This window comes from Siphateles boraxobius, unplaced genomic scaffold (assembly GCF_051911475.1).
Source record: "Siphateles boraxobius isolate OS27281-9 unplaced genomic scaffold, OSU_SipBor_1 66, whole genome shotgun sequence".
In the NCBI taxonomy this organism is placed as follows: Eukaryota; Metazoa; Chordata; class Actinopteri; order Cypriniformes; family Leuciscidae; genus Siphateles; species Siphateles boraxobius.
This window is the reverse complement of record NW_027509193.1, coordinates 25,306,630-25,333,399: the sequence shown is the minus strand read 5'-3', so window position 1 is coordinate 25,333,399 and position 26,770 is coordinate 25,306,630. Positions and strand designations below refer to the sequence as shown.

Below are 26,770 nucleotides of genomic sequence, written 5' to 3'. Positions count from 1 at the left end.
AGTCATCACGTTAAACACTTCCATTTAGAAAGATAAAACCGCATACATTAAGGTTTCACTGCTTCTGACATCACTCTCTCGCCTTATTGACACTTTTACAGACACATAAAAATGCATTATTGCACATAATGAAATAACAACAAACAATACAGTACAGTATTTATTAATCTACACTCTTAGAAGAAAAGGTATATCGGACCTTAAAGTATTCTGTCACGCATTCATATTTAGAACCATTTAGAGGTTCCCACCATGGGATTATATTATGATGGATTTAGTTTTAATTAATTAATTTTTATTTTAATTAAACAGCTCACATTATCACTAGAAACAAATTGAAATAACCCATTAAACTTGAAAGTTTTATGCAATCATTTAAGACATATCTCTTTATAACAAAGATACATTTATAAATTAACATCATCTAAATTAACAAATGCTGTAAATTGCTGTTCATTAATAGATCCTGATTCCAGTACAGAAAGCTGAATCAAAACGTATTGTAAATTGTTACCAATTAAGTATATTTATATTACCAAATATTCAGTAGGTTATATATACCTACCTGACTCATAATTGAATTAGTTTGCAAAGATAAACTCCTACCCTGTAAATAACTGAAGTAAAAGAACCTGTGCTGACAAACCACCACTAGGGGGCTCCACTGTCTATGGTGCCTGCATTGAGCTACATAAATTAATCAATGTACTTCATGAATATTTATATGCCACTTCCCCAGACTACTTGTTACCCAGGAACAACAGATTAGAAATGGATTAGTAAAAGAAAAATTAAGACCTTTCATTATACCATCTTGTACTGCAATGATAGATTAGACGAGCATTTTCCCCCTAACAGGCATCAATTTGTAGTCCTAAACAGTTTTAGCATCACAGATTTTGTAGGCTATTTGTAGGCTAATTGGTATTGCCGGGTACAAGAAATAAACAAAAAAACAGAATATCTGCTAATACAAGCTAGCAGTGTCAACATAAAACAGATGGTAGTCACATTTTCAGTGGGTAAATTTCCATTTAAATCTTACAATTTATGCAACATAAATATAAACAGATGTGCTTGTGTCGTGTCAAACAGGTTGCTTTGTGAATCATTATTCCAGCAGTGGACACCACCTCAGGTGCCAAGATTGTTGAAGTGTGTTAACTCTAATTTGGCTTGAAATAAAATGTAATGCTAATTTGCCAGAACAATTCTGAAGCAACAGATTCATAAAACATACTATGGGGCAAAAACATAGTTTAGTGTAATTTTCCTCATAGAGTGAGACACATGCCATTATGCAGTGCCATAGCCTGAGCTCAGTCGTGATTAATTCTAAACACAATCTTCAAGCCTGTGCATAATTTTCCCAACAAAATGGCGTGTCTTTTTTCCAGTGACAGAGATGATCAGTTCATGTCTAGTTTTAAGATATCAAACAATTGTATTGTTGTTGATCCCTCCTCCCCAGACCTTATAGCTCATCCCCCGCAACAAAACCAGGGATGCTTCACAATCACACACTATCAATATCAAAACAATATCCTGACCACTATTCAATATAATAAAAGGCAATGAGGGCAGGGGCTGTCAACTTTCATCATGACAAAAAAGGACTGTGTGTATGAAAGTATCATACAACCAAAATAAAATCCACCCGAGATTTCCTTGGACCATGGTATGAGTTTATGAGAGAAGTGGCGCTGTTCAATTTGTGAACAAATCGTTCGCTTTTAAGTCAGAAAAATGAATCACTTAATCGACTATATAAAAGTGGTCTGAAGGATTTGTTCACAAATCAGACTAATTCGGTTCTTGACGTCAATGACTTAATGATCCTCAATAATCGCAGCAATTAATGTACCACCCGAATGGGAAAATTATCAGTGAACATCAATGTAAGTGAATGTCTGTTTCTCACACAAATATATTGCATGAGTTCAGATTTGGAATATAGTGTATGCACTATTTTTATATATTTTATACTGCTTTTGGGGGCTTTTTGAAGACCCTTTTAATGTCCTTTTCAACATGAGGGTGCGTAAATGATGAAATTTTTTATTTTCGACTGAACCACGAATATCCATTCTAGCTTTCCTGAAAAGAGTCTGCCTGAGTGCAAAGCTACAAATTCCCACTGCTGCTGCATCAAGCACATTTGCTGGACAGAGCAATGGAAAAGCAATGACAGTGAAAATGCATGTTGGGACACTGGGCTTTCAGTGGCGGCAACATGACAGACTAAAAGAGAGTGATGTTAGCAGAGGACAGTCCAGAGGGAATTGGCTTCTGCAACCTTTATTGCCCCCTTCCTCCATAATTTCCCATGATGCATAGCATACATTCCCACTTCTTCTTTTTTACATCTCTTGAGTGCAGAACAACTCAGAAAAGGCAAAAGGAATGAAAAACAACAACACTGTCTTTGACTTCACAGCTATTTGCGATAATGCTGCTCATCATTTCACAGCTCTAAACCAATCAGTGACCAGCACAATCTCAAGATAAACACGGCATGATGTGACAGATAAATGTGTGATGATAAGATTCTGGGTGAAGCTAAGTAGATTATGCATAATGTGTCTATGGACATATTTTTGTATGGATTTGAATGCAACGATGCAACATATAGAAGCTATCCACAGTGTATCTATCCACGACTGTTGCAAATTCATTTGTCCTTTGTATCAGAAGTAGCTCGAGAGCTTGGAGTACGTCAGATATAGAACGGGGCATCAGTTTACTGTTGGGAATTTATTGTGACTGTGTCGTGCCGCGCCGCATCCAGTGTACCGCATCATTGATTAAAATGGGTCCAATATGCTTTTATCGGATCTGGTGTAGACATGGTGTAATAAACAGGAAAATAACTGTGTTAAAGTTGCACAATTCATCAATTAAGAAACATCTACAATTTCAGCTGTAAGACAGCTGTACAGAAGATATTATTATAATAAAGTTGTCTAACAGTAATTAATGTAGCATAATGCTATTTTGGTGATACTCACATTTTTGTTGCCACTAGCAAATTTTCTGCACTGTGACAAATGCATTTTTGAACATACAAAATAAGTCTTTTAATTAATATGATGCTATGAAAAATTTCACGCATAATGACAATAATAATAATAATAATAAATGATTTATGAAAATCAAATCGGAAATACCAAAAACCAAAGCACTGCCATTGGCGGCAGAAACAGATCGTGCCAAACTCGTGCCATTGGTTGAGCAACTGTTGCTATGTTGTGCTAGTCAGGATGTTCAAACAAACAGAGCAATGTTTTGAGTCACTGTGTTTAAACATTCAGGGGAATCAGGCAATAAATGACTTACAAATGGCTTTAAAATACTTTTAAAGGAAGAATAGCACATCACACTGTTTGATATGTCAACTTCCCAAAAGAATTTCATGTCAGTCCCTCAGCCTAATGTCTAATATTTATCAAAGGGAAAAACAGTATGTGCAGTCAAGACATGCATGTATCTTAAGTGATCGGGTGAACAGTTATCTCAGTGGGGTGACTTTGACTGATGCAGTAATGAAGACGGTCAGTGGCCCCATGTAAATCCGATTAGGTGGCTGATTGACTCGAGCGTGCAGAGACTCTGCTGAGTTGCTGATCTTTCTCCCCACTATGCCAAGAGCATTCAGTACATAGATCAATGCACCCAGCCTCATCTCATTACTGTAATCCTCCCTCAGTTACTACTGGTGACAATTTTTCCCAATAGCTGACAGAACTGAACAAATACCTATATGGATAAGCCTTAAAACAATTGATTTCAAATAACGGCAGTTACCCAGTAAACATCCTGTTTATCACATCATACATTTTTGTTCTTTAATTTAATGCATGTGGACTATGAAGGCTTTTTACCACATCAGATGAAAACTAAAGTTGCAATTACAATACAAAGTGAAAATTACAATTAATAAAGATTCAGTAGTGATATAACCTTGTAATAACCTTTTCTTACTCTGTAATGGAATCAGCTTTTGTGACATGCCAACAATAATTTCAAACTGGAAAGATATTTATACATTAAATACACATATAATCGAAGACTAGGCAGCAAGCAGACAGCGCCATAAATAGATTCTTAAAATGTGCTACTATTAGACATACTCAAAAGCATAACTCATTTAACTGACTGTAAAGCACTGACATTGCCATTGGTGACATAATCATAAGTTCTTCAACCTAAAAAAGTAGTCCCTCCTCAAGAGACAGATAACAAGCATTTTTCTAAAGAATTCATGTTAATTCTTTAAAATTGATCTAAGAATCTCCAAGGAAGGAAGTCTCTAAACCCCAAAGCCACCATAACAAATGTCTGCTAACAATTTTCACCTCTTCTGCTTCTCAAATAAGGATTAAAAGAGCCTTATTTCATGTCTTGGGTTAATTAGACAACATGAACTGTTCTTTAAAGTAACATAAAGATTAAAGACTTTACTTTAAAAGCAGATGTGCTATCTAGGCCCCGCATTGGTATTCAACAAGCCACGCTTTAGTCAAAGAGCAACCAATCAATCATATATAATCACACATAATTAAATGTAAGATAAAAGGGTTTGTTCAGATCTATTATTAGGACACTAGCTTCCTATTGTGAAAATTCCTCTTTCAATGATGAAAAAAGTCAAGGTGCAGCTGAAATTTATTTCTACCAGAGCACCTAAACATTATTTCAACACCAATAACTCTCCAAACTACATTTTAGCAAAGTAACAATATTTATCACAAGCCATTTATGCAATAGGCTTTATGCCGAACGTCACATGAACAAACAGGAAAACAGGTCTCATTGCATCCGCGGCTGCATGAACTGACGGCAATAGCTATGACTTTAAAGGTAATCAGCTAACCTAGCTAGTTCTTTTAATTTTTTTTGTTTTATTCAATTAAAATATGTAAAGGTTAGAGAGAAGAAGAAAAAATTTAGTGTAAAGCGGCTCTAACGACGCACATGCAAAAAAAACAGAACCGGAAGCGATGAGACCCATTTTACAGTTTGTAAAATAACCTAATATGTCGAATACAGTTTGTTGTGCACAACCCAAATTTTGACAAAACTTAATTTGAGTTAGAAATCTAGAAAACTTGATGACATTTAAATCAATCGAATTTACAACAACAGTAAGTACATTACTGTTTGCAAGGCATAAAAAAAGCCTATCTTGTCATTTTGGTCAATTAACGAAACACTGCTAGTTGGCCATCAGGCCAACTTTACTGTAAATCCAAGATTAAGTATTTATTACTATTACAACAGTGTAGGTAATTGTGTTATATTCCCCCTGCATAAAATTATTCAGTTGTATAAGCAAGACTCAATTCTTCAATATTATCCTCAATACCAGCTGCAGAAAATGTCAGTACTGCTTCCACACACATTCCTTACTGTGAGACCTCTATCAGATTGGCTAAATGTCAAACCACAGGATTGGGTGCGAAACCACGAGTAGTAACATCCCAACAACATGGTGAGTAGAGATAGAGGTGCATTGCAGCACAACACAGTTATGTAAGCAGGAAATATGTTTGCGCAATGAGGCTATGAATCCTCATCACTGTTTATGAATGAAAAATAAATAAATGGCTAACCTCTGCTCGTGTCACAATGACATTTTGCTGGGGAATACATTATTATAGTCAGTTTAACTGCAAATTACTTTTGTTTTCTTATTAACAGTTATTAAAGGAGTGGTATCATGCCCCTTTTTACAATATGTAAAATAAGTCTGTTGCCCTGTTTTATACATGTTTTATAAACATGTATGTGATGTTTTAGCTCAAAATACCCCACATATAATTTTTTACAGCAATTTTGTTTTGAGGGTCAGCAAAACGCGTTGTTCTGTGTGTGTCCCTTTAAATGCAAATAAGCTGCTGCTCCCGGCACAGAGGGCGGAGCTTCAAGAGCTTGCCTGTGTGTGTGTTTAAGCAGCTCCGATTACGTCACTCAGACAGGCACTAAAATGTCAGAAACTGTTCTGCCTATTATGTTTATTATGTTGTCGGACAATGATGGTGAGATTTAAGAAGAAGTGACAACATGTAGAATGCAACAGGACGTTTCTGAATGGTTAGTTGATGAATTTATGTAGCTGATGTGGAGTTAACTATCTTCAAGTCTTTGATTAGCATATTCTGTCATGATAATTTATAAAATCGCTTGTGTGGGAACTGTTGTAAAATGCCTATAGAGTGACATGCTATTGCATTTGTGTTACTTACTGTATTGCAAAGACGGACAGCTTGAGCAGACTCACAAATGTGCTCTAACTTTGCAGATGTTGTTTTTACTCAAACAGCAACATTACACACTAACTAAAGTTGAAATCATAATCAACCTGCCCTATAACGATCCCTGGTGGCGAAAATCAAGTTTTTAATGTTGTTTATATGTCTATGTGGTGTTTTCATCCAAGCTATGTTAAGGCATGAATAAAAAAAATTCACAGGAAAAAAAACGTTAAAATATGTCATTTTGGTGATTAAAGATGAGTTTTAAGGGATACAATTATTTACTATAGGGGGACATCATAATAGCAGAATCATTATAACAACCACCCTTATGTTTTTCCTTTACAACAATCAATATGGAGTGCTACAGTGATGGCACATTTTTGTTAGGCCAACCTAGAAGTTAGCATCACCCTCCTAAATACATTAGGCAGAAATAAAAAGCTAAATGTAGGGTTTAAATGAACTACAGCTTCTGGGAACTCTTTTGGGCTTGATTTAAAAAACATTTAATTGAAAGTTTGAGTGAGAATGGTTTGCTAGAACGTACTAATAAACCCACAACAAAGCTGTACAGGCAGACTAGAGAGTAGGACTTTTCCTGTTTCTGTGTGATGACGTTTCATGTCTCTGACATCCTTTGTAGCCCTTATTTAGCTACGTTTTTAGCAGCAGTCTTTTTCAAGACAAGTAAAAGCTTTAAAGGGGACATATTATACCCCTTTTTACTAGATGTAATATGTGTGAAAATGTGAAGTTTCAGCTCAAAATACCCCACAGATAATTTATTACACCACGTTGTTTTTGAGTGGAAGGAAAAACATGCTGTTTTTGCACATGTATCTTTAAATGCAAATGATTTTTGGGGATAAAAAAAATTAGTGGGTGGATTTTTACCATTATAGGGTGGTTGTGTACACACACTGCCAGCAAATTATGTTGAATTTTGCATAATATGTCCCCTTTAATTAAAGGGGGGGGGGGGGGGGGGGGGGGGGGATTGCTGATGTATTTTAGGACATAGAATAAAACGTGAAAATATCTTTTTTGATATAGCTTTTGTTAAGCAAAGACCTAATTGCAAGCATTTAACCAAAAGCCCATTAAAAACCCATTGTCTTCATGGCAACAGAACTGGAAGTGCAAAAATGATAACTTGTTTTCGGGTTTTGGCCAAGAAAAATACATTATCCTTGTAGGATTTCTATTAAAGCAATGTAAGTGTTCAGGAAATTCATGAAGGAACCCACACTTGCACTCACCTGCTCATGGTGTTCAATCCCCATACTCAAGGTATTGATAAGGATGGCAATCATAATTCCTTGATTGAAGTATTTGCTATCCACAATGCGTGTCAATCGGTCCCGGAAGTCTTCCCAGAACTGAGCCAGGCGGTTACGCTTCTCCAGTAATTTATGATGGAATACACGGCTGGGTTTGAACTCTGCTCCATGGGAGAACTCGTACACAACGTCCCCTTCTGATCTTGAGTAGTCTGAATCACCAAGCTCCAGATCCATGGTCTCCAGGGCCCTCGAGCAATACGGGCAACTCAGGAGCTCAAGAAGCAACTGAGTGGGCACCACACCAGCTATCTGCAACAGCACACGACTGTGGCCTACATGGGGGAAAAACACAATCAGTTAACAAGTTACTGCATTTCAATACATTAAGGAATACATTACATTATTGTTCCCTATCAGTCGGTCACTCTTGATGTACGTCGTGACCGACGAATAGGAATCTCGCTAGAGACGCCAATCTACTTCGAGTAAAACTAAACGAGCCAATGCACATTGGCGTGCAATCATTTGCATCAGCTGTTCAGCCACGCAGCATGGGTATATAATGAGCATCAGGTGTGATTGCACTTTAGCTTTTTGCTGAGGAGCCGAACACTTCGATGCTGTTTTCTCTACAAACAGAGTGTTTACAAGACGAGCGAGCCTTCAACGGGACCTCTCCAGGCTGCTGGGGGTGATACAGCGTGGCAGCGTGATAGATCTCTCTCTCCTCTCTATCTCTGTCTTTTATGTTTTCTATTGGGCAAAAACAAAAAATCTGTTTTTACAGCTGGTAAGGTGCGCCGTGTGAGTGCTAAAAGGCTGTTAATGCTTTGAAAGGCTGGTAAGATCGCCAGCAAGAAAGCCACCTCGCTGCCCCACTGCGGGTACGCCTACGGTCCCTTTGGTCCCACTTGTATGGTGTCTGCGAGCCTGGTTAGCGCTCCCCAGTCCGTCTCACTGGCTCATTCGGACCATCAGGCTCGGCTATGCAATTCAGTTCGCCCGGCGTCCCGCCAAGTTTCAGGCCATCCACTCCACTACAGTGAGAGCAGCCGATGCCCATGTCTTGCGGGTGGAGATCGCAGTCCTACTGGCGAAGGACACGATAGAGCCGGTCCCTCCAGCTGATATGAGGTCAGGTCCCTACTTCGCTACCACAGTCCCTACTTCATTGTACCCAAGAAAGTCGGTGGGTTACGACCAATCTTGGACCTGCGAGTTTTGAATCAGAGTCTCCACAAGCTACCATTGAAAATGCTCCCGCAGAAACTTATTTTCAAACGTATCCGTCCCCGAGATTGGTTTGCAGCGATCGACCTGAAGGACGCGTACTTTCATATCTCGATTCTTCCTCGACACAGACCGTGTCTGCACTTCGCGTTTGAGGGTCGAGCATATCAGTAGAAGGTCCTGCCCTTCGGGCTGTCCCTGTCTCCCCGTGTCTTCTCGAAAGTCACGGAGGGGGCCCTTGTTCCCATGATCTCGACTGGCTCATACTAGCACTCTCTCGAGATCAGTTGCGAACACAGGGATCTCGTGCTCAGGCACTTCAGCAAGGTGGGTCTTCAGGTCAACTGGGAAAAGAGCAAACTCTCCCCAGAGGATCTCTTTTCTCGGTATGGAGTTGGATTCGGTCGCACAGACAGTGTGCCTCACAGAGGAACGCGCTTGGTCGGTGCTGAACTGACTGAAAACGTTCAAAGGCAGGACAGCGGTCCCAGTGAAATTCTTTCAGAGGCTCCTGAGGCATATGGCAGCAGCAGCGGTAACACCGATCACACCGGCGTGCCGCCAGACCTTCAGCCCGTGGTCAGATTGGTCCAGGAGAGCCCTTGTAACAGGTGTCCAGGCATGCTGTGGTGTTCACAGATGCCTCTGCCACCGGCTGGGGTGCCACGTACAACGGGCATGCAGTGTCAGGGGTGTTGACGGGCCCCCAACTGCATTGGCACATCAACTGCCTCGAGTTGCTAGCAGTACATCTCGCTCTGAGCCGCTTAAAAAGGCCTCTGCAGGGCAGGGACGTGCTGGTCCGTACGGACAACACTGCAACCGTTGCGTACATCAACTGACAAGGTGGTCTACACTCCCGTCGCATGTCGCAACTCGCCCGCCATCTCCTGTCACGAGCTGTGCTCCCAGGAGAATGGCAACTCCACCCCCAGGCGGTTCAGCTGATCTGGAGAGAGTTCGGGGAGGTTCAGGTAGACCTGTTTGCCTCCTCAGAGACCTTCCACTGCCAGCTGTTTTACTCAATGTTTTGCAATTTGTAATGCTTAACTGCTTTTAAAAGTAACATTCCCTAACCCTGATTGCTAATTTATCTGTTGCTGTTGTGCATTACTTCCTACTGGATTGAGGACATTTCTCAGGAGGAACATGGTATCTAAATCATTCACATGATTTATTCTGCCTGGCGTATAACTCAAACATCAACAGATCTTACAATTAACCTAATGTTTATTGTGAGGTCACTTATTTGAATGATTACACATATCTGGACCTAATTTGTTTCACTTTACTAGTCCAACCAATAAAACCAGTTACTTCAACTATTTAATCTATTAGTTTACTTTTCTAGCCACAGTCAAGTCAGTGCTCTATGCATTCTGTTTAAGCCCTTTCTTGGTCTTGTGATCTCACTACTTTAAATAAAACTAATCGGTCCAATCAGAGTATGTCTGTGGCTGTACTCTTTACTAATGTGTTTCCTGAGGACATAATCTTACACCGTGGCCCACTTTAGTCTGTGGTAATGAGCTGAAGTGGAGGTGACTCGAGCAGCAATCAAAAATGACTGCTGGCAGAGGCAGTGAATTTGAAGTAAACATGCAGTACACACTCCTGTTGACAGAAATCCACAAATAGTCATTCTGCAACAGACTGATATAAAAATGAAAACTGGCTTGGGCATGAAAGAGATGCCTTGATTATCTGGGGCTGAACAAACGATATAATGCAAAACCAAATTTCTCAAAATATCTTCTCTTATGTTCCACAAAAGAAAGAAACACGTTTGGAATGACATAAGGGTGATTAAATGTTGACAGAAGGTACATTTTTGGTGAACTATCCCTTTAAGTAATTTTTCATTGAAAATCTGCACCTCTGCATTTAACAATTTCCAATTATGATTGGTAACAAACACAAAAGAACCAGTTGCTGCATTTCCATTCAAATCTTTCATATTTTTCAAATCTTTCATAATTTTGAACATTTGCCTGAAGTGTCGTATGAACACATGCCAGCGTCTTGCCTCTTATTCGGTGTCAGACAGTCAAAACTCAACCTTTAATATCAATTTCGACTAAACATTATACAGAAAATTCATCTCAGCCAATAGTGCATAAACTTGTATGTGAATTTTAGCTTACTGTTTACTTTCAAGTTTTATTGAGTGCAAATTAAAAATGTGAACTTAAAATAGTTTTATAGATATCAAACTAGTGACATCTCTAAAAACCAGATGCCTTACAGATATAAGTAATATGTATATATGTATTTGTGAATGTGGATTAAATGAGAGGTGTTGTAAAAATGTAAAAATGAAGTTAAATGGGTTTGGTGATTTTGATTTTTTTTTTATATTTGGGTAAACTAAATCTTTAATACTACTCAACTAGAAATGCCAGCAGTCTGAATCATTGAAAACCCACTGATCTTTTCCATCCAGTGACAAAATAAGCCTGCTCCCTCCGTCTATCAGGAGGAATCAACGGTTGACGTAGGATTTCAAAGGGCTTGATAGCCACAATCGCTAGTGGAGTGCTGGCTGCCTCCTCACTCCTTTAAAGATTGTGTTAATGACTTTAACATTTAGGTATTGATTTTCTGTCGCGTTCGTAAAGGGCTGCCCGACAATCACTTCACAGAACGCCTTTCATGATCCTGAAACAGGCTGTGCAGGGTGAGTACAACAGGAACTGCCTGCAAGTGGAAAAAATGACTATGAAAAACTTACTATGTTCCCCCATGAGCTGGTGCAGCTTCTCAAAGGGATCAATCGCTTCACATCCTGTATTTGCATCCGATTCCCCTCTCCCTTTCCCAGCAGAACTGCTGCCTGTATAGCTGCAGATGAGGGAGGGCAAGATGGTTGGATAGTTCATACCCCCGTTTAGTCGTCCGAGCGCCGGTACGCCCACCGTGGCACTCGTTCGCCCTTGTGGGGCCTCGTGAAAGTCACCTTGATAAATGCTGTGCACTGACTGAGTCCTGGAAGAAAGATTGTGCATGCCGGTTGGCTGAGAGGACACAGTCAGTTGCGGCCCCATTGCGATAGACCTCATTTCCAGAGCCTCACCGTGCCCAGTAGAGACCACAGGACTCGGGCTGCCGTTGCTGAGGTGACAGTGCTGTTGTTGGTGCTGTTGGATGAGGTTGTGGATAGAACGGACCCAGTTTCCGCCACCCCTGTGCCTGCTGTGACCGTTGACCCCGCCGCCAGTGCCTCCTCCTCCACTCAGCACGCTGTTGGGGTTCACCTTCTTTCTGCGCTTGCTCTGCCAGTTGTTGTAGATGCGGGAAGCGCGGCGCTTCACCTTGCGGTACAGGTGGCTGATGTACCTGAGCATCTCCTCGTAGCAGCTCCCCGGCTCAGAGTAGCTGGCAAGGGTGCTGTCGTTGGAGAGGTAGCATGCTCGCTGCTCCTGCATCAGCTGGTTCTCACGCTGCTTTGTTTCTGAGAACTGGGTTGCTATTACAACCAGGCACAGGTTGATCATGAAGAAGGAACCCACCTGAGGGACACAAAGGTCACTGTAGTTTACCATCATGAACATGAGAAGTCTCCTTAATGCCTGTTTAGTGCCTGTTTTACACCTCACATGTAAGTGTCTGCACATACACCGCAGTTCAAAAGTTTGGGGTCGCCAAGATTTCTTTTTTGAAGCAAGGTTTCTTTTTTGAAGCAAAGAAGTCTCTTATGCTCACTAAAAGTAATTTTTAATATTTTTTAAATATATTTAAAAATGTAATTATTTGTGTGATGTCAAAGCTGAATTTTCAGCATTATTACTCACATGATCCTTCAGAAATCATTCTAATATGCTGATTTGATGCTCATGAAACATTTCTGATTATTATCAGTGTTAGTATGGTTGTGTATATTTTGGCATCCCTATTAACCGGGGTTCAGCTCAATTCAAACTCAGGAACTGAACTGTAATTTTATACTCATTCTCAATTCAATTTCCTCAATTTAAAATCAAATTTAGGACTTTGAATTCCAAATTAAGGTGACGCATAGGATGCAAAATTTCAATTTAAGTATAGGTCACACTGAGAAACAGATAAATCTATTTGTAATGATACAAATTTGTATATACTACTTTATATTTAAATAATGTATGGACCAGAGTTGAGGAACATTTCATTTCCTGAAATGTTATACCTGTTAAATTTGTCTGTATTGTAATTCAGTAAATTCCACTTTCCTGTTATTGCGCTTGATTCATGTATACGGTGTGAAACAGGCCGACAATATGAATACTTTCAATTAGAGTATACTTACTATAATAAGCAATATAAAATATATAAAATTGTAAAAGGAGTGGGCATCCATAACGTAATACATGATGTCCACCCATCCTTCCAAAGTAATAACCTGCAAAAAACAGAAGAGAAATTAAGAGAAATCAAGTGATCATTATTTTGAGCTTGGCTCAGCACAATAGCAGTCTCAGGGGCCTGGCTCACATTTCCAACTGTGCAGATGGCTGGTGGCTCAAACACTGAGTTTTGAGAGTTTGTCTGGGGAATGGAAAGCCTGCAAGTTTATTGTATTTTTTTTTTTGTAGGTTTTTTAAAAATTATAATTGAGTTCAAACACATTCAAATGTAGAGTCCAGGTAATACACCTTGACCTGTAATACACCTTCAATAAATTACCTTACCTCAGATTAAGACATGTCTAATTTTTTTTAATCTTGAACACTGTTAGACAGCTCTTGAAAAAGAGTTGTTTCTTCCCAGGGATTAATTTTGAATGTGTGTGTGTTTTTTATTTTATTTTTATAGATAAAGACATAAATCAAAGAGAAATATAGCAAAGTCTTGATGGTACAGAGTGATGCCAGAGGTCTGATTGTTAGTTTGATTGCAGTAAAAGTAGCGCAGGGTTGCGTCTATTAGCATTGAGTCGTTTGCTTTGGAAGCTCTGCGCCTGCAGCACTGCATTTCATTCCCATCCAGCTGTATCATTTAGCATTAGACCTCATGTGTGAACCCCCGTTTTTCTCATTACTTTCTATGCTGTCTAACAAGAGACAAATTTCTGTTGTTCACATAAAAACAAAAACATGAATCTTCTTTCTTGATTTCCGCAGTGGATCCACACAGTTGGCTTTAAAATAGCTGATTCAAAACTAAACCACATTTACATTTTGTAAATGGGACTTTACTGCTAAACACACAATTTTACATAATATATTATAGCCTCTTTTTACATACTGTACACAGCCAGGCATAATTTCAAAATATTGCTTGAGAGTCCATTTGGGCTCAGGATTTATTGGATGTCAGACTAACAAAAACTTGTTACTTTTCTTGTTTTCAAGTTTTCTTATTAAGAAAACTTGATTGTTTTCTGCTGGTCATAGCACTAATATCCTTGAATATTTCTTTGTGCAGCAGGTGTTTAATTAAAAAATTTTTTTTAGAATAAAACTGCCAGCTTGTGGCCTAGTATAATTTCATAGATAGCATTTATGCATTCCAAACACAAACAATTAACTAACATTTTCAAACTTTTAACATAATTTAGCAAAATATAAACTGATATAAATACATTTTCACACAATAAATATTAAATCCTAAAATATTATTCATGTTACAATTCATGACTCTATACTATGTTTTATTTTTGAAGACTGTAAGTCTGGATCTGGAACAACTTTAAAACTAATATAGTTTCTAAAAAGAAATCAAAAATAAATGATGGCATGGTATGTGTAAGTTTAATTTTACAGTAACCATTATATAAGAAGGCTTATCTGGACATAAAAGGGAATAACCTGCTATCGGGGGTGTCATCTTATAAGTACAATCCAGGTCTTATTAAAATCTCATGTTGACACAGATGAAAAGGCCCTCTTTTATAATTGCATTTATAATAACCTCTTTTATATTAACCTTTACTGTCATTATAGCCCAGCCAAAAGGGACGCCATGTGACTGACCCACTTGTAATGATCGGACAAAAGAGACCGACATTCGTTTCCACAGAGTGAAGCATAGGTCTTATTGTATGTCCGTACAGTGGGCCCTCCACCAAGGGCATGACTGTGCATATTAAAATACTCTTTGACAGAGGTCTGTGCCATCAGTCCGTCTGTGGTGATTCAACTCTGCTGATGAGGATGGATTGAAAGTACTGATGAATTAATATGCAGCGTAACGCTTATTCTTTTCTTATTTAATTTCCACAGGCTGTGATAAAAACATATCACTTTCCCATCGAAAAATCTCATCACTTTGCAGAGCTCCTTCCGAGAAAGGGGCAGAAATGACTAAAACAGACATTTTCTCAGTGGAGATTAAATTATGTGGTGTGGTTGGAGCATGCTTACCAAGACTTTGTCAATTCAAGAAGAAAATCGAGCAATAAAAAGTTGTAAAAAGCCTAATCTATCTTTGGAATGACCGGGGCCTTTGACTTCAGGAAAAAGAACAATGATGCTTACTAATGCATTTCCATTACCACAGCGTCCAACAAAAAGACCATCAGTGATGTGAATAAAAGATCTGGATAACAGAACTGAACAGACCACCATTTCAAGAGGAACGTACCTGGAATATCGCAATCCAGGCATATCCAATATTATCAAAGTTCACTGCCCCTTTGTGTGGGTTGAGCTCCCCGGCCTCACACACATTGTAATACTGGTTCCAGTTAACACAGCTGTTGTTGCTGGTCCCATCCAGGCCCGAGTAGGCATGTCCCGGTGGAGATGCATTTAAAGTGCACTCAACACCCTCCTTGAGGCGGGGCACCTCACTGCAGCGCAGCATGCCGTTCTCCTTATTGGTGGAGCAGATGAAGGGGTTGTCCTCACCATCTTCATTCATGTAGTACGGACTCATGAACGACAGATTATAAAGGCTGTGGAAACACATGAAAAACAATGCGATATATATATAAAACAGACTGTAACTGACACATTATATGGTCTTCTTCCTTATCTTTACATTAGTCATTTACTGAACATGAGACTGAGGACCCCTGCAGAACCTCAGGACTGCGTCCCAAGGTCAATAAGTCTCTTAACATATCAGATAGTTGACCTTTTTATGACAAGGCAAGGTTGGTTCAGGTTGTAAAATGTCATGTGGGGCGATTACCCCAAAATGGTATGATATTCATGAATTAAATGTAAACTTGAAAATTGTATCAACATTGTTCAAAACCATCTGAAACCAACCGGACACAAAGAATACATTTCTACAAACTTGGAAAATGTGTTTTAAATTACAGCTCTAAAATATTTTTTCCTTTTCTTTTTCATGACACTCTTGCTTGTCATTGATTCATCCGCCTGATATGTTTAAATTAAGAAGTATAAGATTTAAAGGGAAAATAAGTTAATTTCAAAATTGCTAGTATTATTTTATATGCACATTATTGGGGACCCTGGAGCCCCCAAGCATATAACAAATTCAATTTCAAACAGAACATGATGGTCAAACATTGTTGTTAAAACAATATATACTCTGATGCCATGGAAGGCCTGGGAATATCATGTCACAAATGGTACTGCTAAGAAAAAATGTAATCAACTGAATGCATGTAAGGGCTGAACCAGGTCAAAACTCTGTTCTTACCGCCACTATATACAATGCTTAACATAATTTAATTTCAATAAAATGAAAATAAACTTTCAGCAAAAACACTTCAGACCAGGACATTTCACTAGCTCATATTTCATGCTAAATAAGAACTGGCAGATGAAAATGTTTGTGTAATGGCCCCTCGAATCACAGGGGCCATTACACAAACACATGCACTTACAGAGCACCAATTTGTCCCATTACATCAAAATATACGATTTATAATTCAATCCATTTTGACGACTGCAGTCTGTACTCATCAATGCTTCTAAATACTTTTTTTATGTAATGTTGTTTTACTCTTGAACCTTTGTCGAAGGTGTGTGTACCTTCAGTGCTCGGGGACCAATACTCGGCACTGATTTGACACCAGGGTGCAATGTTCAGTTTACAAGACTTTCAGTGGCTGAAATGCCATTGCTGCTAGCAACAGTTGGCTGACACTTTGGATCATGTTGATAGCGCTGACATGCTCCCAGTGGAGAGAGGGCAAAAGAGGAGAAAAGGGGAAGAAGGCTGCCGGTTAGATAAGAGCAGGACAGTACTTACGCTTTCACGTCAGCTGGCATGAAACACCGATTCCTAAGAAGTCCAGCCCACAGCTGCACCCCGACAATGCCGAATATAAAGAAGACAAAAAAGCACAGCAGGAGGACGTTGCCTAACATAGGCAGAGTATCAAGAAGCAGAGTCACCAGTATTCTCATACCTGAAATACAAAGGCACAAGAGAACACAGACGCAACAGCATTTTAACATACTGCTTTTATGGTTTGCATAACATCCTATGCTTTATTTTTGAAAGTACCAGTATAAATTGTGGATAGACCAGTGTATGGATTAATCAGACGATGGGTGTTTCTCAATACTCAAATTGATGCTTCCTTGCTCCTACTTCCTCAAACCTGTGACCGGAATCCAATCGAACTCAGGAGGAAGTTTCCTGAGGAATCATGAGCGAGGATAGATGATGATGATGTTGTTTTTTATGTTTATTTTATTAAACTTAATGACACAGACAGCAAATATTAGGCTGCTGTCACTATAAGCCCGAATGCACGGACCAAATATACTGACACACATCCGCTTTCTGTCTCAACTGTTCACTTATGACATTACCGGAAGAATACTTGCTTAGAAGGGTATTTTGAAATCATTTTGTGTGTATGTGTCCGTTCAAGCTTAAGTAAATGCAAAAGAGGAATCAATTCGGTGTTCAAGCGCTGCCTGAAATGAGCCTCCCTTTCTCTCTGCGTGCACGCGCTTCGAGTGTGTGACGCTGTGCGCACAGATAACAGCGCGTGGGCAGATTATTGTCTCTTCTTCCAAGTTTAAATCGGTTGAATGTTTGCATGCGTGCATATATATATATATTAAGCATAGCGTCAGTTCTGGCAGGCCTAGTTAGTCAAAGATTGCATCAGCTGACTCATACACGTCTACCTATTATAGGAATACAATTCCTGTCAATTTTTTACCGTTTCAATAAACGAACAGAGGGAGTGGCTGAGAACGATGATGTTGAGGTCGTGCACTAGTTGTGCGTCACGACCAAACGTTAGTGATTGGTTATGGCAGATCCAGAGTGGCTCTGGGCAGATCTTTTAAACTTTAACATAGTACCCGCTTTAAAGGAAGTTAACACTTGTCAATAGAGAGGGGCCAGTATCTCTGTACAAATGAAATGTACGAGAGTCTGGTAGGACCAGGCTAGGTCCGAGGTTGGATAGGATGCATAATATCCTGACTTTTTTTCTTCCTGACTTCCGGTGTTGTGACCTTAAAGTGCCATATCGAGAGACGTAACTCCTTGGTTCATAAATGTGAGCGTGTGAGCTGTTATTGGGTTTTATTTCGGGGTTGAGGATGCCATGTTTAGCCTAATAGCAGTGAGGTATATCACGTTGAATTTGGTTTTCGTTCCACTTTTGGAGTATGGTACAGATGTTTTCTTGTGGAGCTGTGTACATATGGACCTCTGTCTAGGCCCTTGATATTTTGCTAATGGTTTATTTTAGTTTTATTATGTATACTTTGTTTAGTTTTGTATTGTTTTTGTGTTTATGTTGTACTCTTCTATTTGGTTTGAGTGTGTGATTTTAAAACCTGGGATAAGGTTGAGCCCACCGCTAAGGTTTATTTTGTGTTATTGTTTAAAGGGGAGTTTTTTATTCTTTTCTCTGTGTTCCGGGAGCCAGCCTGAATGGGGGTATCTGTCCTCTGGGGTCATCAGGGTCTGCCCTTTTCTTTACTACTTGGGCGCTTGAGGATTTATTCACTGCATGGACATTGAGATGAAGTTTATTCATCGAGTGACATCGTGTGACCTGTAATTGTTCACTGCATTTATTTCAAGTTACATTAGTGATTTAGATATCAGTGCATGTGCCCTTAAAACTGTGGGTTGTGGTCCGATGACTCTTTGCTTCTTTCCCTTCCCACAGGCTTGGTATAACCTATAATATTTTATATTAAGTGCTAGGTTGTGGTTTTTGGCATACGCTTCAGAACTCCAAAATGGGATTTTAACGTTTAAATTAAAGTTATATTATCTATTTGTAAGTCCCCGGTGGCATAGTCGGGAGTTAAGTGTGACCTTTTAAAACAGCTTGGTTACATGTAGCTGACTTGATTTTAAATTTGAATTTAATGAATTTGTTGCCTGAAAGAGTCCTTTTGCATTTAGTGAATGAACAAATTCAAATTTACAAAACAAAGTAATGTTACTTAGGACAATTTTTTAAAACAATAGTTAAGAGAACCTAAAATATTTTTTACAGTGTATATAGTGTAATGTAAATCAAACGGCAAACCTTTGCCTCGGTTTCACAGACAAGGCTTACTGTAAGCTAGTCCCAGACTAAAATGAATGTTTGAGCTGTTTTAACTGAAAGCAACTTGACATATCTTAAAATAAAATGTCATTGTTTTGTCTCAAGATGCACACTAGTAACGTTTTTTTTGTAAGGCATGTTTATTAAAGCTACGTAAATGCCCTGATTGAACTTAGACCTAATCCTGGCTTGATCTAAGCCCTGCCTGTGAAACCGGGCCTTTATGTTGTAGAATGACACCTTTAAACTAAATTGGCTCCACTTGTAATAATGCTCGACAGAGCAGACAAATTGCATATTTTAAGTGCCCTGCTGAGTGACCGGAGGGTCTGACTGAGTCTAACTTTAATGGAACATTAAGACCACTGAACAAAAACCCATTCCAAATCCATTCCCACAACCACTAATACAAGCTAACTACCACTCAGAACACAGTAGCGACCACATGGCAAGACCCTAGAAACCAAATAGCAATGTGCTAACAAACAGTCAGAACACCTTAGCTACCAAGTAGCAATGCCCTGGCAACACCCTACAGTATCATTTTTTTGTACGCAAGGAACACTCACATTTTCTCGGGAAAGGATGCAGAATTCTAGTGTAGTGCTGAGAATTACCATAATAGGAAAAGCTTAAGGAATGCATTTCACATACTAATATAAACTCACACCAGAACTTTCAGGCAGTTAAATATTACACTGTCCTAAAGAATACAAACAATGGCTGTCAAATTTAGCACATTAACCAATGCATTTCATTGAACTGTTGTTATTTTTATTACACAGTTAACACATTCAATTTGATATTATAACAGCTTTATCTATTCTGTGGTTACTAAAAAGAGCAAAATGTTAGAATTGATTAAAACTGAATAAAAGATTAGTATAATTAATTCAAGGGTTATATTAATGGTCTCTCCTAGGTGAACTATCAAAAAAAAAAAAAAAAAAAAAGGATTCCCCGGTGTAGAAGTGAAATGTAATTTGGGCAAATATTAGATGATTGTCAGAGGCAACCTAGGATCATAGGGAAAATTTTGCAACACTTTCAAAGTGAAATTTTCAGTAAGTGGTGCTAAAAGTGCGTTTAATATTCTAAAACATATAAACGTGATTCTGGCAATATATTATTGAGTTGGTTGTTTGGAAATGAAATGTTCAGAGAGTGGAAACAAAGTTGTTGATGTTTTACTGCATGTAAACTTGCATGTATAGATATTTTTTTTAGTTTTGCAAAAATGTAGGTAGAAGTATGAGTTTCCAACTCTAACTTTGAACCAATTCTGTAGAATGGCCCATATAGCCTATTTGAACAGGATTTGTTTCCAGGTATGATTGTGCACTCAAAATGTGCATTTGACTTTCATATATATTTGGTTTGTATTGTTAACTACATTCTAAATCAATTGAAAAGCAATATATATATATATATATATATATATATATATATATATATATATATATATATATATATATATTGTCCTCGCATTCTTTCTTGTGGTTCCCTCTCAGTGACACACCTGACTGAAAGGCTCATTATGCGGGTCATATGCGGGTCATGTCTTCTCAGGTGTGAATCACAGCATTATTCATGATCATTCGCGCCCCCACGCATATTGCCTTTCTAAACAAAAAGTGTATTACAAAATTTAAATCAATGTATTGTTTTATGTGAATTAGTAGGCAGGATGACAACATCCCTTAGTCAAAAGTCTTGTGGACACATATTTAGTATGTGTTTTTTGGCCTTATTTCAGAAACTGCCCTGTTTGTGCTGAATAGAGTGTAATGACACCGTTGCCATTAATATGTTTATAAGCAACTGAAAAAAGCACAAATGTCAGGCCATGTCAAAACATCTCAAGGACCCCAAAAAAACCGTAGACCCCTAAGGGTTAAGTATGTGATGGTGGGGGGGGGGGGGGTTATGGGGGGGTTATGGGGGGGGTCCATAAAGTTATTTCATCATTGAATAACATGTGGATTATATTTTTGTGCAAGTGAGATAATCTCTGTAGTGCACATATATTTTGCTGCAATTGAAACATAAAGTGTCCATGTTATGTATTTTTTTGTGAGATTATGTGAAATTAATTACAATCAAATATATTAATAAATTGACGGCCCTGACAAAAAACAAACCAAAGAGCAAAAGAACAGGCATGGATGCATATGCAATTCAGTTGTGTCACATGGCCCAGTGATCAAGACAGAACGGTGTGTAAGAAACTATCAGAATGGATAAGCCAGAGAGCATTGACGCTCAGCATATTTCATGCAGAACGAATAACCTGTTACCTACAGGTACTCATTCTCATTTAAGATAAAACAGTCCTGTCTATCACTCTGCTTTCTTGAGATGACACCACAATGGTGAAAAGCAGCAAAAAGACACTGCATTGCTCTCTCAAATGCGCATAAAAACATTAGCTAACATCATTGAGAGAAGTGCCCCAGGAGAGAAGTGATTCATCCGGTGGATCCGTGTGACTAATGTGTTTGATGTGGGTGTGTGTGGCTGATGTAATTTAAGTGTATGATATGGGGAGGAGAGGGCTTTAAATGGGCCTGTCTGAGTGTGAACATCCTCTCGATGGCCTGCATCCCTCCCACCAAAGACAGCGTGGAGCCACAGCGTCGCTCGGACACTCTAATGAGCCCCCTAGAGAAAAGCGTGGTCAGTGGAAGGATGAACATGCTAACTCGTTCTCTGGTAAACACAGGGCCGTTTGAAGGAATTTGGGGGCCCCAAGCAAAATGGACATGGCCTTGTCGCGACGGGCCTGGGTAAACAGATAGAGGGGAGATAGAGAATCGCTCTGCCAAGTATTTCTAGCTTGGTATTTGAATTACGGCTTCAGGTGTGAGATGGCATGTCGGCAATAACAAAACAACGGAGAAGCACACATGCACTCAAACTAACATCCACAATTCACTCTAGCGAATAGTAATATCATTGCATACTAAAAGCACTCCTGCTGGCGGCAACACTCCGCCGAGACAAATAAATCACGGTATCTCATCTTCCATCTGAGCAACAGCAAAGTCATTAAAGCTGATGTGGTGAAGCAGACTTACTCATACTTAAAATCTACAGCTCCAGGGGTGTGTCTCAATCCACCCCCTAATTTAGTAGTGAGTGCACTGCCCAGGAAATCTTATTCAAGTGGACTAAAAGTTTTCTCCCTAAAAACACTGCAAATTGCAGTGTTTTAAAACATTTTATATAAAATATGCTGTAAGATATTTAAGTTTATATACCACACCTATAAACATATATACCAATAAGTCTGTATAAATGTTTTTGTTCTGAAAGAAATGTATACTTTTATTCAGCAAGGATGCATTAAATTGAACAAAAGTGACACTGTCAAAAAAACTACTTCAAATAAAGGCTGTTCTTTTGAGAATTCTATTCAATGTCAATGTATCAGGGTTTCCACAAAAATATTAAGCAGAACGACTGTTTTCAACATTGATAATTAGTAAGGAATAACACAATGCTAGCTGTGCATTAAACGATTTTAATGCACGCCGTGGAGGAGGCAAAGAACCACCCGAAGCAAAGCGGAGTGTATTCAAATTTTTTAATTCACAGCTAGCCGTGGATTATCCTGCTTATAGACCTTATTCACTGCAGCGCCATCTAAGATATTTAACGGGAATGAAAGCGAGGCTGTGAGGGAAAGACATACATCTCTTCAGTGGGTTGTACTGTTATTTAATGGGCTTTTGGAATCGTGCTGATGAAACACTCAAAAAATATCTTTCCAGAAATCTAAAACCAGATAACATGAGCTTGATAAGTGATAAGTATCATAAAATGATATGTGATCTAGGAGCTTTATACAGTGTTTTACAGTAGATGCCAATGAAGACATGGCAAGTCTATCCCTCACAGCCTCACTTTCATACCTGTCATGGCGCTACTCTAAATAAGGTCTATAGCATGGTCATTTGCATGCAGCACTGACAAGTTAAAGCTGTCATTGATGTTTGCAGTGCTAAATTTAACTGGAATGGTTAAAATGGTGGTTAGGTTCATCAGCTACGACTCGTTAGATCTTGCATTCATTCCATTTTAAATCAGATAGAGATAAAGTTGAGCAGTAAGGTTAGCTTTATTTGAATGAATTAGCCTATCGAGAGGGAGAGAGAGAGAGAGAGAGAGAGAGAGAGAGAGAGAGAGAGAGAGAGAGAGAGAGAGAGAGAGAGAGAGAGAGAGAGAGAGAGAGAGAGAGAGAGAGGGATGTGTGTATGAATTACCTGTGTCTGTTCAGTGTCTCTCTAGCAATGAAGCTGTGAGTTGAATTACTTCGAAAACAATCTCCAGTCTCTGAGTGTGAGTCAGTGACGTATGTGTGTGTTTGCTTCAAAGCAGCGCATTAATATAGAATGCTGATTAAACTGACTTGGAACTAGCTGTGCATTTTATTGCACAGCCAATCAGAATTTAGTATTCAGACAGACCATGGTATAATAGTAAATGTTTCTTGAGCAGAAAATCATAATAATAACAATAATAATAATAACAACAACAATAATAATAATAATAATAATAATAATAATAATAATAATAATAATAATAATAATAATAATAATAATAATAATAATAATAATGAATTAAATTAAAATATTTCATAATATTACTGTATTTTTGATCAAATAAATACAGCCTTGGAAAGCATAAGAGATGCTTCTCTCAGAAACATTAAAAAAACTAACCATTCCCAAAGTTTTAAATGGTACCGTCTATATATAGGACACTTGCCTTTGTAAAAGTCTGTTAACAGTAAACAGAGGCAAAGGGGACACAATTGTAATTTTATTTTCCCTTAGACTTATGGGACACATAATGGGACTCACTGTTTTTTCTTATAGGACCTAGGAGATCAAATATAACTGTCAGTCCGTTACACAGAGGCTCATTAATAAATAAATACGCCTCTCGTTTGTGGGACATGTTCTGCTGGGTAATTTATAGACTAGTGTTTTCTGTAAGTTGTTTTTCCTGCACACAGGCTCATCACACGATTGGCTGAGATGATCCCTGCTTTACGTCATAGATAAGGCAGCTGTTTTCTCCTTTCATCACAGATGAAATGACACATAACATTGTCTTTGAGAGGCAGGTATAGCATCAGCAGCCAAAGATCAGCCTGCTGGAAAAACCAGGTCAAAGCAGCCTCAGGTGGTTAAAGCTGGTTTCTGGAATATAATAGCTAGTTTGCTGCTGTCAAGGAAATTCATAGCAGAGAAAAATATTCTCCTGGAAATATACAAATTGCTAGCCGTATTCGCTGAGCCGTAAATATCATGTAATTTATCACCTTGGATCCCCAGCAGCTCAGCCAAGGTGACCCAGTCGACTTAACCTGATTGATCAATATGTTTAAACCAACTTGAACCAATCAATGACCATAAATGCATCATTTTATCAGGATTTTCCAGCATTTAAGACACTTACTAGGCACTCGGTTGATGGCTCGCAGTGGTCTGAGCACTCGCACAGTCCGGATGGCTGACAGACTGGCGTTATGACCGTCCAGTGAATACTCCATCATCCTGGAGGAAGCAGAGCAGAGGAAACGTACTGCAAGAGTCAGAAACTAAAGGTCAATCTCTATAACCTTTCTTTTTGTCGATCTTACGTGAGGATAATGAAAGAAAAGTGGTTTTAAAAAAAGAAGACATCACTCATGTCAATTTAAAGGTCAATATAAACAACAATGGGAATGTTTTTTAAATGGTTAATGAATCGTAGAGCTGGGAAATCTCACAGTAATTCTATTTCCCAACTGACGGCCTGTAAATGGAGCGGCGGGTCCCTCTTGACCAGCTTTACCGTGGTGATAATGGCTGAATGCACGAGTGACAACTGAGAAAAGAGACAGGTTTCCTCACCCTGCCATGACAATGAAGAAGTCCAGGCGGTTCCATGTGTCACCAAGGTAACACTTTGATCCAAAAATCCCTAGGGCTATCATTTTGATGACCATCTCCACAGCAAAGAAGGCAAAGATGCAGTCATCAAATGCCTGAGGACAAAAGCCACAGTATTTACAAACACATAAAAGGACAGACATTTTATCTAGGAGGCAGAACATGAGATGGGGGGAAAACTATTATATTTCAATGCTTTTGAATTTGCAAGCAACATTTTTGCTCTGTGATAGAACGCAAAAGCATTGAAATATAATTTTATCCTCTCGTCCATTTTTTCCCCATCACCATGTCGTGTTAGGGCCTCTGTACAGGCAAAAATGTGTGTATATAAATGTGGGCACCATTTGAGAGTTTTACAGGGAGAGAGAGTGAGAGATCAGCTATGATTCATGTTATGCAGTATTTTCAGCTCTGGCCTCAGCTGACCCGATCTCCAAAATACTGCCGATGCTGATGTCAGGCTCTTCTGGACAAACAAAATTCCCACAGTACCATATATACAACCCAGCTCACTTTTGTGGGAGCGTGGGCAGGATTACAGAGAATTACAAAACCAAGGAAGCAAAATGCTTCAGTCTCTGATATTCTATCTCTGATAGGGGTCTCTGACCCCTAAACCTGTGTGTGCCACAAAACATGGGCTTAAGCCAAGTCTATGGTGGGACAGTCCTAAAAACACTGGACACAAAAATGATAAAATAAACAGATGAAATAAAGGGTAACGAATCGTTTTAAGACTAAAATGTGAATTCTGATGTATTGTGGCCCCAAAAGTATTTTTTTTTAAATTTTATAAATTTTTTTATAAATATGTCCATAGTTTTTTTTTTTTTCAGTTTTAGTTATTTTAGTACATAAAGTTAAAGTAGATTTTTATGTTAATGTTGCCTTGCCAACTACCTGAAATAAAATATTTTTTTTATATTGTTTATTTTAATAAAAAAGACAAAAACGTTGTATTGCTTTAGTATTATTTGATTAACTATACCCTGATGCACACATCAAATCCACAAATGTCATGCAGACAAGGAAAGGTCAAATTATGAAAAATATGGATAAAGCAATTAAAGACAAAAAAATTAAACATGGACCATGTTAGTCTAACATGTGATGAACAATGGCTGTTATTCTAGGACGCCTGTTTGATCTTCATACATTCACAAAAAATCACATTGAAACTAGTTTGATTTAAAGTAATGGCTCAGAAAAGTGAAGCTAGTTCTGACGACATTTGATTGCAGAGGCCATTTGGTTTGATGCTATTTTGTGCAATTTAATATCTACAGTAGGCCTAAATACAATTCAATATCTACTTTCTATCCAAAACTTTTATGGAATACTATCTTTGACTGATGTTTGAGGTAACATTATCATATAATGAGCTTTCAGAGTCCATCTCTCATAGTATATTGAAGCGAGACTTACCTGTAAGATGATACACCACTCAGACTGGCACTTGAGGTCCTCACATGGCTGGAACATGCCCAGAGTCACACAGTTCAACAGAATCACCAGCATGCTCACATGCTCAAACCATGTGCACAAGAGTCAAGGAAATATATCACAGATATCATATAGTCATGGTTTCTGGACTGTGTTTAGCTAATTGCAAATAAATATTTCTCT

The 26,770-nt window shown here is 38.6% G+C and overlaps 1 protein-coding gene across 2 annotated transcripts in view; it reads right to left on the bottom strand.

Annotated features, from left to right (window-relative positions):
- The window catches only part of cacna1ha (calcium channel, voltage-dependent, T type, alpha 1H subunit a), a 112,514-nt gene that overhangs the window by 27,466 nt on the left and 58,278 nt on the right, over positions 1–26,770 (bottom strand). For both annotated transcript variants that reach the window (XM_077213249.1, XM_077213250.1), the window contains exons 3-10: positions 26,570–26,681; positions 25,103–25,236; positions 24,666–24,763; positions 16,916–17,075; positions 15,329–15,641; positions 13,053–13,145; positions 11,502–12,279; positions 7,517–7,872 (exon numbers count right to left, since the gene is read on the bottom strand). In XM_077213249.1, the coding sequence (XP_077069364.1) occupies positions 7,517–7,872; positions 11,502–12,279; positions 13,053–13,145; positions 15,329–15,641; positions 16,916–17,075; positions 24,666–24,763; positions 25,103–25,236; positions 26,570–26,681 (2,044 nt within the window). The remainder of the gene's footprint in view (positions 1–7,516; positions 7,873–11,501; positions 12,280–13,052; positions 13,146–15,328; positions 15,642–16,915; positions 17,076–24,665; positions 24,764–25,102; positions 25,237–26,569; positions 26,682–26,770) is intronic.